This window comes from Aspergillus tanneri (assembly GCF_003426965.1).
Source record: "Aspergillus tanneri strain NIH1004 chromosome Unknown AapTan_7_pilon_pilon_pilon, whole genome shotgun sequence".
NCBI classification, from domain to species: Eukaryota; Fungi; Ascomycota; class Eurotiomycetes; order Eurotiales; family Aspergillaceae; genus Aspergillus; species Aspergillus tanneri.
The window spans coordinates 298380-312923 of NW_022984634.1; the positions used below are offsets into that span (position 1 = coordinate 298380).

The window sequence follows — 14544 nt, forward strand, 5'->3', positions numbered from 1 at the left end:
CAGACTCCCTTTTTAATATACTCTAATACCATGCCTCGTCACTTTTAGTGTCAAAGCACCTTGGAGTCCAGAACCCACACGTTATCATCACCATCAGGAGTTTCCTCAATTATCGCGCTACTTGATTCGTTGCATGTGCTTGTTAGTGAGAAGTTGTTTTTGGTATTTGTCGGGCGGAGGTAGTGTATTCTATTGAGATCACCTTACTATAAGGTGTATTTCTAAATCTTCTTAATAAAGGGGAGCTGATACAGCCACACCTCTGTCTGCCACACCCCCTACCTTCCTATTTTAGATTAGTCTTTCCTAAACAAATCAAAGTTTCAGGTTACAGCTCAAGTTTAGAGAATAAATCACATGCCTTCTTATTCATCACCTACCAGCTTGGCACCATCTGCAGGACTTGCCTAAAAAGGTTAGTAATCACTGGACTAGGTTGTTGAGCTAGACTGTTTTAGGAAAGGGTGAACCAAAATAAGTACACAGGGAGGTAGCAGGAGGGACAGACATGTGGCTGTATCTGTTCCCCAGTAATAATTAACACCGCTACTAGTAGTACTAATAACTTACCCCTACTTCCTTCTAGAGTACCTGTTCTAACTTACCTTAATAAATAGATCCTGTGATTTTGTTGATCCACCTTGAGAAGTCTACCATCTTGACCTCCAGGGGAGTAGTTACTCGAAAGTGAGGAATGGAAAGAGGGCCGCGTGCGTCGAGAAGGCAACGATGTGACGGTCGTGATGGGCAGACTATGCATAATGCAATGGCCATGATCGGTCGTATATATAATCACAGATATCCTGGCGTCAGTTGGAGCCATGAGGAATGGAGGAACAGAGAGCCCATTGTTAAAAATTTCCATGGCCTATGTTCTAAATAGTGTAGACCGTTTGGAGCAGTTGCCCACGAAGTGAGTTGCATCATTCTCCTGCTTAATCCCTTATTGCATCAGTATCGGTGACCCAGAAGCGAGCGTCGGGATTTGCAAGGAACAAAAATTGGGCCCCGGTGGAGTAGTAAGGCAGCTCCCGACTCAGCCCAGAACCCGTATCAGGTTTCTCCGTCTCTAGCAAAGAGAATTGTTGAAGTGGTATTCGGACCGATTCCTTCCTAGCGCCTTGGCTACGCACAATGGTGTCAACCCCCGAATCCTCTATCCCAGTTAAGAGAAGAAGGGTGTGGCATCTAGATGAGACGTTGAATATATACGCTCCTTAGTAGGCTACGTGCGTGTAGCTGGTATAGCTTCTCCTGCCCTATTCCCCATTTCCCCTGTGCACCGTGGACCGTATCGAGGTTTTCACAACAAGAATCGAGTAACTACCTATCTGTATTCAATTTTCAGGTGCATTTAGCAGCATCATTTCATGATCTTGACCATATCCTGCACATGGCCCCACTCTTAGTAAATACAGCGGATATTTCCGACATAGAGATGTCGGTGCCATTGGATAAAGGGAAAACTGGACCCCCTGAAATGAACATATCTTGTGATCGAAGCCAGTGATGAGCTCAGTGATTCAGAATGGCGGCTATTGGTATTCCACATGGCAAACAAAACTCGCAGAAAAAGGAATCAAACACCTGCCTAAAGTATAGTAAATGGGGTGCTTCAGAGGGCATGCACATGGGTAATGTAACATGTAATATGTATCTTTTCCAGTATGAGTATAGAACTAGTGATTATGCACAATCATGCTAAATAATTAGGGCTGTTCATGATGCAATATCGCTATGATTTGCAGATCGCGGATCGCATCGCGTAAGCCCAAGGTCAGCGATAATTATCACGGATCGCACAGCGGATCATCGCAGGCCATCAAATGGTTCTAAGTCACGTGACATCAGCCTTTCTTTTTTTCTCTGTATTCATACTTTTGCAGCAAATATTTTCATAGATTTAATTATTATCTATCATGACATTCCCTAATAATGATATAATGATAACGCTTTATATACGACATGATTATCTGGCTCTTAACGATGATCATGATAACGACTCCTTGCCCGAAGAGCGACTAAACAGGCTTCAGTCCTTTACAAATACTTCTAGATAATTAACTATTCCAGAGTAATTAGCTGGTCTTAATTAGGAAAGTTTGGCGAATCGCGATCTAGAGATATAGTATCGCGTAAACCAGGGGGTGGCGATAATTATTGCCAAGATCGTCAGGATCGCAAGATCGTGAACAGCCCTACAGAAAATATCTGCAATACCCTGATCTTCCCTGACGCATTGAAGATTTTTGTCTCTTTTAGCTTCTATACTAGGATATTAGGCCAACCATTGGGTGGAGAATATTAGTATGCTCTGTCTACAAATTATAGCTAGCTTCTACAAGAAATGCATTATCTTTCGCCCGTGGCCGAGAGATATCATGGTATGTAACACAGTCATATCTCTATACCCTAACATGGGTCTACCCTTAACGGACACCTCTCCGTGTCTAGAGTTGATTGGAAGTAATAGTTACTTTGTTAGAGGCACTGTAGCGCAAACGATGGCTGTCTACCATCTTCAAAACCAGAATATTATCCACAAGTTAAATTGATTACACTCCCGAATACTGCAATTTGGAATGACTCATGCAGTAAATGACGGCCTCAAGGTGCTTTTTAAGATCCAGCATCGGCTGAAGCTGACTCATCTACAGAGCACTTTTCGAATATCAGTATGGAACTCGGGAGGGCAATTAAAATAGCAGCCGAATTTATATATGAAAAGAACAATTCCATGGAATTACATTTGTTTACTAGAGCAGTCACTTACGGATATAGGACTTCGTACCCCAATTTTCTCTACGATTGCGGAGAAGGACGTACCAGCACTTAGTGTTCGGTATTGTAGGAGGCAACTACAAGGATATTTCTTCATATTTTGCGCCCTAGATTTGTATTTCGTTACTAGTCTCATTCTCTGAATGTCAAGTCTATCTTATACTCTTTCTCTTTGTTATTCTATCAAGAAAGGTGCACAGGAAGGCTATACCTAAGTAAGCACATCCGAGATTTTCTGATGAAAAAATATTAAAAGGACGTGGAAGGATGCTAATTTCGATTCCGTGTGTAAATCTAGGAGCCCGTGTAATACAAGGCCTAAGCCATCCCATTGTGCCTTGTACCCATTCAAACGGCAATCCAGCTATGTATGTAACCATTAGGGCGTATCTTTACTATCTTAACTAACATCTCTATTGATCATTTTTCTGTATCGTTCGAAGTGTTTCTGAGGTCCTGGATCCATTAGACCTCTAATAGCTGAGCTGCAGTCGATAAGTAGACAAGAAACTAGAATTTCTCTTTCTGAACTTTCAAGATTTAAATTGCCTTCCAGATCTGGGGAAGCACTTCTCGGATTGTCAAAACGCCATCTTTAGCCTGACCCGGCTCAGAATAGGAACTCGAACTCTAGATTACAGTTAGTAGAGCCCTATAAATCCGGTTTTCCTCATAATACCTCCATTCTAGTCTAAACTTCTTCAAGCCATACACGAATAGTATCGACTCCTCGGCGTGCTGCAAGCAGTCTAAGGACAGCTCTAATGTTTCCATCCACAACTGCAGTTTCCATCGGGAAAATATCTGAAGGTTGCCAAACCACGAAGATTTCGGTGATTCTCCTTTCTCCGTTGGGCAAATAGAAATCCGGAATCCTGGGCCGGAGTGTTTGGTATAAGAAGCTTGCAAGTTGCTGGAAAGATCCAATATTTTCGTCGATCAAGGCGACCTCGTGAACGTCTGTGTCATCTGTGATATGGACGAGAACAGGAACGAAGCCGTCATACGCGGACATGATGAGCCAATATATTTGTAAATAGGAAGATAGGGACAGAGCTGAGATATTTTGAAAGTAAGGAACAGAGAGTATTCTTTTGAAAGTATTTATATTTTTATGCCTATCTCAGTCAATTATATCAGTTTCCAACCATTTTCTCGACGATCTGACATAGATCGGCAATTTGAAAAAGGGTTGGAATTGCTATTCGTATTCAAAATTCGGACCCATATTAATCAAGCTAGCGAGTTGAATACGAGTCCATACGACATTAATATACATATTAGATCCAATACCTAGCCCCAACTTCTTGTTCTAAATTTGGTGTGAAATACTGGATGGGATCCGCCCTCAGTACCCTTCTGGATGTTAGGGAGATATTGTTCCCATCTGAGTGCGGGGCGTTGGACCGGGGGTCGAGCTGATATAAATAGATGATTGCGATGGATTTACACCCGAATGAAATTGGGGTCATCTCACTAGTTTGGCAGCAGTTGAACCTAATATCTCCGACATGCTGGGTTGTAGCATCATCTGGGAAGTCGTCTTATGTGTGTATCTTGAGAAATTCTCCATCTTCTGCCAGAGAGTGTCATATTTCCAAAGGCTTCTTAATACCTTCCCCACCCTCTTTCATATATTTAAAACTATATTCATTTGCACATAAAACCGTAGTCAACCCGAGGGGTTTCTAGATACTGCTTCTGTCACGTATCACCGTATGTTATTCTCCAAATAATGCCATCTCACCCCACAACGCATCCAGTGGGTTCAGTTTACTCGCAGATAGTGAGCGATCATGAACATTCTCGGATGTCCCATTTATGTAAATCAGGGAGGGATATATATTGCCAGATCTGGCTCAAGCAGTGTGTTCATGGCATCACGCCCAAATGTGGCGGTATCAAACAAAGGACCCTCCGTGTTTGAAACCAGTGGTAGTGCCCTTGCGTCCTCTATCTCGCCCGAAATGGATTGAAAGCGAGAGGGCGGGATTGTGGGAAGCTCTGGCCAGGTAGAGTGGGGTTCTCAGTAGCCTCAAGTTTGCATTTAGAGAGGTCATGGGGCAGCAATACATCTAGCACCATATAACCTGTGGCCATGGAAGAGTCGATTAGTCCAGCAAGCTGGAAGTACAGTGATAGCCGGAGATCGATCAACTATGGCCTTTCCTCGGGAGTACGGACGTCGGCGAGTGGGATAGACGATCCAAACAGCCAGAGAATTTGGGCAATCTAAGAAGTCACATGGGAGACATCGTATCGTAGATGGTAGAGGCGGTTCAGCTCATGTTAAATCTTGAAGAAATTCTCCTGACGTCGGAGGTTCACTTGCTGACCACGAAGCCCACGGTTAAAGCTCAAAACAATCTGGGATAATTACAGAACCTATTGGCGGAAGAGGACTCTGTTAAACTTCTTTGGGAATAGCGCTATTTATCTACGCATGTCTTTCCTAAAGAGTATTAGACCAGAATTCCAAAAATGGTATGGAATGCGGTCTGGCCCGTACAGACCAAAGGTCAGGAAGCGGTAGAATAAGGCAGAAGGTAGATTAGTGGACATGTGAAGAGGCGGAAAGTAATAGCAGAAAACGGATCGGTTAGCACGCCCTTGTTTTTTTGCCCCGTTTTGGCAGACACAATAGAGAGGTCTTCCTTCGCAGTTGACAACCCCTTTCATTAATCAGTTGGTTGGTTCCATGTTTCAGTTGTCTTTAAATCAATCATAAAGATCGATTGTATTAGGTTTCTATAGTGTTCAACGACAATTGTCACGGGCCTAACCTTGCTATATAGTATGCAGGGCTAGATGACGATCTGGTCATCGAATGCGCCTTTGGTCGAAACGCGGTGAAATGGTTTAAATTCGCTATACGTTTAACTTGCGCGAATTTTGATGGCTGGGCGAATTCTTGAATACGGCAGATTATTACATGCAAATTGAAACAGCTCTCTTTTTGTGGTGTAGTGGTATATCTGACAGTTATCCATAACACACACTCAACCACACGCAGAACCAATATTGATCATGATCCCGCGCTGTCCTGAATACCGGTGGTATCTAGACGTCATGTCAGCTGCCGCTGGCTTGGCACAATTGGCAATTTATGCTACAGACACGATTCCTCTGCCAATTTAGGAGTTTGAAAGACACCATTATCGCGCCACATAACCGGTAGCTGCACGCCTCCGATATGCAACCAGAATTTTACTCAAAACGAGACCTTCACACCTCTAATCCTTTGGGGTTGCAGCAACACGATGCACAGGTATGACACGAACCAACGACCAGCGAGTTAGGCGGAGTAACAGTGTACGCGGACGAGGTGATTGTTAGTGATGAAATGCAGAGCGGCTGGATATGGTGGTCAAGGCTAGGGGCGAGGTTGGACTTGAATTTTCTCATCCTATGGCTTGATCACATACCTGTATCTAACTACCCTGGCGGTGGGCCCGGCCGCTAGACCGTGACCTGTTCCGGCAATCGGCGTAGAGCTGAGAGATCTGAGTATGAATATAGTAAAACACGGATATAAGGAACGAAAGCGGCTCGGCTCTAAATTTGCTTATATTAGGATTTTGCTTATATTGGAAAAGTGGATATATATAGATAGATAGATAGATAGATAGATAGATCCATATTACTCTACTGCACCATACTGAATGGAAGAACGCTTATATTGATCAATATAATTATTTATTAGATACAAGGCATATACTGCATGGTCAGGTAAAGAATGACCGGATATCAGCCTGGCACTGTGCTTGAGCTTTTATCTGTAGAAGGAGCCTTTCCTGGTATAAGAACCGGATAAGGTCCTTATCTCATAACCTGCTGTTCCTGATAAAGGAGCAATTTATTAAGCCCTCTAATACCTCTGTAGCTTAATTATTGGTAGAGGCTGTAATCCCTATCCTTATTACTATCCACAGCTTCGCCGGTGCAAACTACTTAAAACTCAGAATAATGTTATAAGACTATATAACCTGCTCGTCTGAGGATTCAAAAACTGATTAATATCATAATATCACGGATACTTTTGAGAGCTTAACTTTAAGTCCTTGCTTTATCTTATTATAAGTTCTTATTAATAACTATTACTATCTTTAAAGAAAGAGCCTTTTAAAGCAGTTTCTACTGTATTTTAAATAGATCAAGTTCCCAGGCAGAAATTGCCCATAATTGCTTGCAAAAAGTTATAGTAGACAGTGGATAAAACCAAGTTATATTAAGTATTAAATATAAAACCTATTGTTTTTTCAATATGCCTTCCATGTAGGATAATCCCTTGGTCAAGGCTAATATCTTATTTACAGGCTGGAAGCCATATAACTACTTATCTGTAGTTGTTGGTTTATCTCCTTAAATGCAGCCTTATAAGCAGAAAAATTGTTTATTAAAAAAGCAACTTTTCAGCCTTGCATTTTCTTATCAAACCAAAGAAGCCATTTCTTAAATATATCACCAGTTATCCACGCCTTTTTATTATAGCGCCAATAGCAGCCAAGATTCTTAATATTTATACCAGCTGCAGCAAAGGATTTTGGCTGTTTAGCTGTCCCAATAATCTAGATAGGAAGGAGTTCTGAAGCATCTAAATTGCAACAAAAATGTGCAGTTATTCGGGCCTTTTTTTCTTGCGGCCAGGAATTTAGCATGTAGATAAACTCCAGTCTGGGATTATTTTCCAATATAGACCTGTCTTATCGCAGTTAAAGATATCTTGAGGCGCGTATATATTAAGGAAGCGCTGGATTAAGACTATTTTACTAGCTGCATTTTTAGATAGACTTCCAGCTTCACCAAATAGACTTCTCTGCTTAATATTCCTGCGTGATTGGAAGCCACGAAGCCAGCCATTACTAAACTAAGGCATCTTTTTTTCTGGATAGATCTCCGACTAGAACTCCCTCCCTTTTTGACGAATAACCTCCTGGGATATTATTATCTTTCCCTCAGCCTGTTTTATCCAGCCAAACAATGCCTTTTCCAGCTCTGGCCAGGATTCTGTACAGCGTCGCTTATCTTCTGCTTGATACGCTTTAATATCGTCAAGGAAGGCAAACTGGGAGAAAAGAATCCGGCTAATCAAGGAGCGGTCAATCGGCTGCTTATATGTCTCTTAAAACCACCTAGAAAGCTCCGCTAGTGAGAGATAAGGCTTTAGATTGTATTAAGCTCGAAGGGCAGCCTTCTGGCTGTTTAAAATAGCACATCGCGACCTCTTGACCATTTTGAAGTGGAATGCGTGGGGTCTGAATAAGCAATTTTGTGACTCGAATATAAGCATATTTATATGTAAAATCAATTTGGACACCGTGTCCCGTTGCTCATATTGGAGATTTTCTTATATTAGGTGTTGCTTATATCCGTGTTTTACTGTATTACTGCTACTCGGCCCATCGCCCCCACACCGCTTCCGGTTTGGGGCCTCCCCGGCTCAACAGGATTTTGGGCTCAACGGGAAAAGGTCATCCAGTTCCTCATTTATTTCATCAATTTTACAACCACATTATGGCTTCGAAATATATTGAAATGGAAAATCGCATTAAGTAGACCTGCACAGCCTATGCCAGTAGAAAAAACGCGAAAATCGCACCATTGTCGCGTGAATTTGATGTGCTATATAAACGCTAGAATTCAGGGGAGAAATTCTCGGTCAACTCGCCCAAGCACTAATAAAGTGCTTGATGGTGCCCAGGAGGAGGCCTTAATTCAATGGACTAGTCTGCTTGATAATGCCAATGCTTCACCTACTCCACAAATGATTGAACAGTGTGCTAATAAAATCCTTTCTCGGAGTAAAAAGGAGCTTACCGTTGGCCATACTTGGGTCTATCGCTTTATTAAACGCCTCCCTCCACAATTCAATTTTTTAAAACAAAAACCCATGGATAATAAGCGAGTTAAGGCAGAGGATATTGGGACCCCTCAGGCTTGGTATGACTGTTTGGAGATTGTAATTCGCCAGTATAAAATCCGTCCAGCCAATATTTATAACTTCGATGAAAGTGGTTTCCAGTTGGGTCAAGGAAACGCACAGAATGTGGGTACTACTAATCGCTATAAATCAGCACATATAGCAACTGGGGGATCAGGAGAAACAGTGACTACAATTGAGTGTATTGCTGTAAATGGTTGGGTAATAAGCCCATACTTCCATTCTAAAAGGTCAATGGCATATGGAGGCATGGTATTATCAACAACCTACACTTCCAGATGACTATCGAATTGCGCCCACACCTAATTAATGGACTAATGATTCAATTACCTATGACTGGCTTTGCTTTTTTAATAAATCAACAAAACACCGACCTTCTGGAGATTGGCGGCTGCTTCTTATGGATAACCATGGCTCTTATCTTACGCTTGAGTTCCTACAGTACTTCCAGGACAATAAGATTCTTGCCTATAGTTTCCCACCTTATTGCACACATCTTCTACAACCACTGGATGGTAAACCTTTCCAGGTTTATAAGCATTACCACCGGCGGAACAACAATATAATTGTACAATGGGGTGGAACTGTTAAGGAGAACAGAGACTTTCTCCGGGAGATTCATGCTATTAGAATAGCTACATTTAAACAGCGTACTATACGCTCTTCCTTCTTGGATACAGGCATTTATCCATTCAAACCAGAGATTATATTAGGGCCTTTGCAAAAGGCCCAGTCTCCTTCCCTAGAGCTTCAAATCTTTGACAACACCACCCCTCTACCACCACTGTTATCCAGTTCTCCAGCTACCTCACCACCTAAAACAGTTACCAAACTGCGGCATAGTATTAAGAAAGCACAGAGAAAACTAGATGTTCTACAGGAGGAGCATAGCAAACTATACACTCATCTGAGTCAATTTTCCAAGACAGTCTGATATAGGCAGAGGTTGCAGCTCAACATGGGGAGGATATATCACGCATTTTACACACCAAGGAGCCTCAGAAGGTTAAGAAGACACGTCGGAGAGTTAATATATAAGGACCCTATTTACTAAGGATGCCAATCGCTAAATTGGAGCCCGAATAGCAAAGGAGATTGAGAAAGAATGGAGGCAAAGAACAAAGGTGCCTTTAGGCACAGAGGTTCCTACACAGTGCCAAACCACCCCACGTAGCCCTACAGTTAATTCACCTAGGGAAAGGCATCCTATGGTGCCTACTCCAATGTTGGAAGATGTAGTTATATTAGATGACCCCGTTGTGGTGGCTAAATTGGTCAAATAATTGAACTTTTTGTGACTTTTTCCCGTTGAGCACAAAATCCTGTTGAGCCGGGGAGGCCCCAAACCGGAAGCGGTGCGGGGGCGATGGGCCGAGTATTGGCAGTTTCTCACCTTTAAAGCATTCATACGGACTCTTAGTGGGGAATAAAATAGCTAAATGAATATGATACTAAAGTATGAAGGCCTGATTTCCTAAATACATGAAAACAACAACAAATTATATCCGAAATATTTGTAAATTTTATACCATATCACTTATTGCTATTTGATCTATGGATATGTCAGATATAAACGTCGTAGATGTTGAACCTAAAATCTGTTCAATCGAATTTGTTGAATCTTTGTAAAGAAAAACACAGTATAAATTCGATCATTTGTGATTAGATAGCAGTTCTCAGTAAGTCTGGCAATTCCGATAATTGTAGTTAACTAATTATTGGAATAATTGTCTGTTTTGCCTGGAGACAATTACTACCGTGCGACTGTCACAAAAATTGTTCAGGAGATGCTTCCTGTAAGGTCCCAACTTTACCAGCACCGAAGCAACACGTCGCGAACCTGGCCTTGCCTCAGTGCCATGTAAATTTTGCTAATTTGTGATCCAATACATTCCTTCTTATGTGTATCGCCTGAATGATATGTAGGATGATCGACAATGCCCTTGTGCATCGGGACATTGAGACTCTCCCGGACGAATTTATAGCAATTTCGTGACGCACTACACAGATATGTCTTGGTGGTTTGCTTGTGCAGGAATCTCTTTCGTGTTATCGCGTATGTCTGCTTCAGTGTCTCGCAAATATTGACCTCCCAATCTTGACATATCAGCCAGTCGTTACAGGACGGACTGTCGCCTGTTTTTAGAGCATTAAAGAGGAATCCAACTGAGCAGCGCGCCGTGGCTTCACAACGGTCCAAAAGGTCACTAGAACTTGTTCGGGACCAGTGGCTCATCAGCTCTTCCCAGACTGCCTTCTGCGTCACAGGCAAACGGTCCCCAAGAGCCGATCTGCACAGTGCAGCCGTAATATTATCCACCTTTTTTTGAACATCGTCGACGAACTCCCGGTGAAGGGCCCGAAGATCCAGCGCCTGGCAAAGCACATACAGATACGTCGAGGCCATCAAGGACAGTAGTTCAACGGTATCTGCTGCATAGCGAGAGGAGATAAGAGCCAGGGAATTCAATCCCTGATTGCTCATCTCGGCAGTTTGGACATAATTACTGACGGGGTGGTTGAGATACGCCAGCTCGGACATGTATGATGCCATGTTAATATCGACACCTTTGAATGCGAAGGAGAGGCTTGGATCATCGGGGCTGAGATTGGGCGGGAGGCCGTTGCTCAATGCCGGGTTGATAATCTCAGAGCATTGAGCGAAAATCATCTTTCCCAACATCTGCATGGCGCTCATCGTCTTTTCCATGGCCGAGGTGACTGATGCAGCTTGGAAGTTACCACCGTGATAGATCTGCTCCTCATCTGGATCCACAAGAGGGTTATCTGTCGTGGAGTTAAGCTCACATACGACCTGTTCCAGAGACAGGCCCATATTCTCAAGCTGCGGACCAATCCATTGGCTTGCCGTTCGTAGGGAGTATCGATCTTGGGCCAGTCCTGTGCCATAGGGGCCATTTCGCCCGTGGGCTAGTGTGGCGACGAGTTTCGAGTCAGCTAAGAGGTTGAATAGATTGGTCCCTGCTTCTCGTTGCCCATAATGGGGCCGGGAGTTCGCTATAAACGGATGATAGTTTTGCCTCGCACCCAAAAGAGCCTCCGTACCCATGACGGTGAGTACTTGGGATAGAAGGACTAGCTGATTGGCTTCGAACAGCACGAGACTAGCTGCACCTCCACTGAATGCTGTGCCATTCAGAAGCCCCAGGCCTTCCTTGGGCCCGAACTCCAGCGGTGCCAATCCGACTTCTTCCAAAGCTACGTCTGCAGTTACAAAGCGGTCATCCACAGCCTTGTGGATTGAGATATCGGGGTTCCCTTCCAGTGCACCAGCAATATAGGCGAGGGGGGTCAGGTCTCCTGAGGCTGAAATGCTGCCCCGCAGTGGAACAACGGGCGTCATGCCACTCGTGAGGAGAGTAAGGATGTGCTGGATAACCCGGAGCCGAACGGCTGAATGACCTCGTAACAGAGAATTACATCTCGTGAGCATAGCAGCTCTAACAAGCGAAGTTGGCATAGAATGGCTTCTTAGGTGCTGCCGGCTCGATGACAGAGAATATCTCATTCCTCGATCACTAGGAAGCAATATTGCTGTATTGTGATGTTGGATCAGAGCCTTTTGCAAGCTGGAATAGTCTTTTGTGCGGGTATCTGCACTTCCTCCAAAGCCGGTGTTGACACCGTAAATAGTCTCACCCTCAGCAAGTTTGCTATGGAGAAAATCCACACTCCGACTCATTTTGTGCAGAAGATAGTCATTATCTGTAATCGTTGCAGTGATATTGAGCCTATGAGAAACTTTAATTAACATCACACAATAAAAGGTGTAAGAGGGATGTCATACTGAGCAACAGCGAACACGGAACTCAGGTTGAGTGACTCTCCATCAAGAATAACATGTTTAGTCCCATCAATGAAATCTTGTAATTGGCGATATGATGATAATACAGATGCTGTATAGGAGATTTCCTGCCTCTTATCGTTTATAGGGTTATTGCATAGAGAAATAGCAGATGTGTTACCTCTCTTCACAGCAGGGTCTCCCATCGTCATTCTTGCTTCGCAGGTGCGATCTTTTTATGGGCTATAGAAATTGAGACAGCAGGTGGATTGATATGTAGTAAAAGAGAGGGAGGGAGTGAAATATCGCGCTGGAAATAATTGATCCTTCAAATCAACCTCAAGGGAGGACCGGGCCGTATATAACTTATGGCTTGGGTAGAGCATGAAGTGGCCTTCGATGACTGCAGGCGACGAACTGAAGACGCCGAAACCCCACAAAAGGCAGGAACAAAGAGAAACCGGATTGGTAAACTACTAAGCCGCTGAGCTCCTAACTTAAGGCTAATCAAACACAGATCTTAATGACCCAGTAAGAAGCTATTCAGGGTGACGATCCGAAACGCTGAAAATCAAGACGCCGGGACCAACACTTGGGGGGGGGGGGTGTGGATAGTGAGACATTTTAGAGCATAACTATGTACTGGAGCACAAACTAGACCAGCCATTGGGCGGTGTATTATGGAACAGCTGTGAGAAAGGTACCCCAATAGTGTAAGTCCTCTAGTTTAGAAATTAGGTAGAAAACTGAGGTTTTTTTGACTATTTTGGAAATTAGTTGGAAGCCCTAAACCTAATATTACACATCGATTTTCTCAAAGTTTAGGAACAGGAACCACGACTTTGTGCTCCAACTAAGCTGCGACAAGCTCTAGACCTCGTCAGAATCCGTAAACGTGTTCTTGGTCGAGCAAAACCTAAATACAAAACCCGCCAAGAAATATATTAACTACTGTAACTATATTGAAATTAACGTAATCGGACACCGAGTGTCAACGGACACCGAGTGTCACTTTTCAAGCACACAGCCCCTGTGCCAACATTACCACCAACCACCATGAATAATTATGAAATCAAGAGATAATAATGAAATTAAAGCTATTTACTCGGACATTTCAACCGGTTATGGCCAATTTGGCCACAGTTGCTACACTTTTGGGGCCTTCGTTGTTTCTTGGATATTTCCTTCTCCTGCTGCAGCTCCTCAATTTGTTGTTGGGCTTCAAAGCCAGTAAGACTACCCCCATCTTGAATAAACTTTCTAGATGTCTTCTTTTTCTTCTGTTCTTCTGCTTCCCCTGCGCTGTATAGAACTGATGTAGCTGATGTTTAACTAGAATAGCTTCCTGCATATCCTTCTCTGCACCCTTAATCATATTATCAATTGCCTGGATCATTATGGAGGGTGATAAATTGCTTTTTTAATCCAGAGATGTTGAATGCGCTTCTTCTACTGCTCAAGCTGTATATATCATATCCCCAGTGTCTTCCCTGGGCCAATGATTCATTACTATGAGCAGAAGATGGAGCTGTTGGTGTTTTTAACTTGATAGAGAGCTTTCAGAGTACTCTCTTTGGGTATGAAGCGATTAGACTAGTTGCTTCAAATCCACTTTGAATATTAGATGATGATGATAATGCATGTTGATGAGCTGTAGGATAAAGAGATAAAACGTTGTTCTTGCTGATTAAATGAATTACCTCTTCAGGAATGGGACAGGAAACGGGATCGAACTTATAGATGGGAAGGGAATGGGAATATCCCGACCTTAGGGAAATCCTATTTTTAAATTATACACTATTGGGAAGTGGGACTGGATTCGGGACCACCCCCAGGATCCCATGGGAATTTGGAACGGGACGAGGACCCCCTCGGGATCCCGAATCCCATCCCGACGGCCAGCCTATCTGCACTATTGGGTGGAACAAACTGATGTAGTAGGATGCACATAACGCATATAATATAGGATATAGATAAATACCCACTGGCCTAAGGAGGTTCTGGAGACCAGTAAACA

The 14544-nt window shown here is 43.2% G+C and overlaps 2 protein-coding genes across 2 annotated transcripts; both read right to left on the reverse strand.

Moving 5' to 3' along the window:
* Positions 1-3321: 3321 nt before the first annotated feature.
* Positions 3322-3796, reverse strand: ATNIH1004_006705 (uncharacterized protein; the record flags this gene model as incomplete). The annotated part of the gene is made up of 2 exons (XM_033571332.1): positions 3322-3411; positions 3494-3796. The coding sequence occupies 2 exons, from the start codon at positions 3794-3796 to the stop codon at positions 3322-3324; spliced, it is 393 nt and encodes a 130-aa protein (XP_033424647.1).
* A 6736-nt stretch (positions 3797-10532) lies between these two features.
* ATNIH1004_006706 (uncharacterized protein) lies at positions 10533-12425 on the reverse strand (the record flags this gene model as incomplete). The annotated part of the gene is made up of 1 exon (XM_033571333.1): positions 10533-12425. The coding sequence occupies one exon, from the start codon at positions 12423-12425 to the stop codon at positions 10533-10535; it is 1893 nt and encodes a 630-aa protein (XP_033424648.1).
* Positions 12426-14544: the final 2119 nt, after the last annotated feature.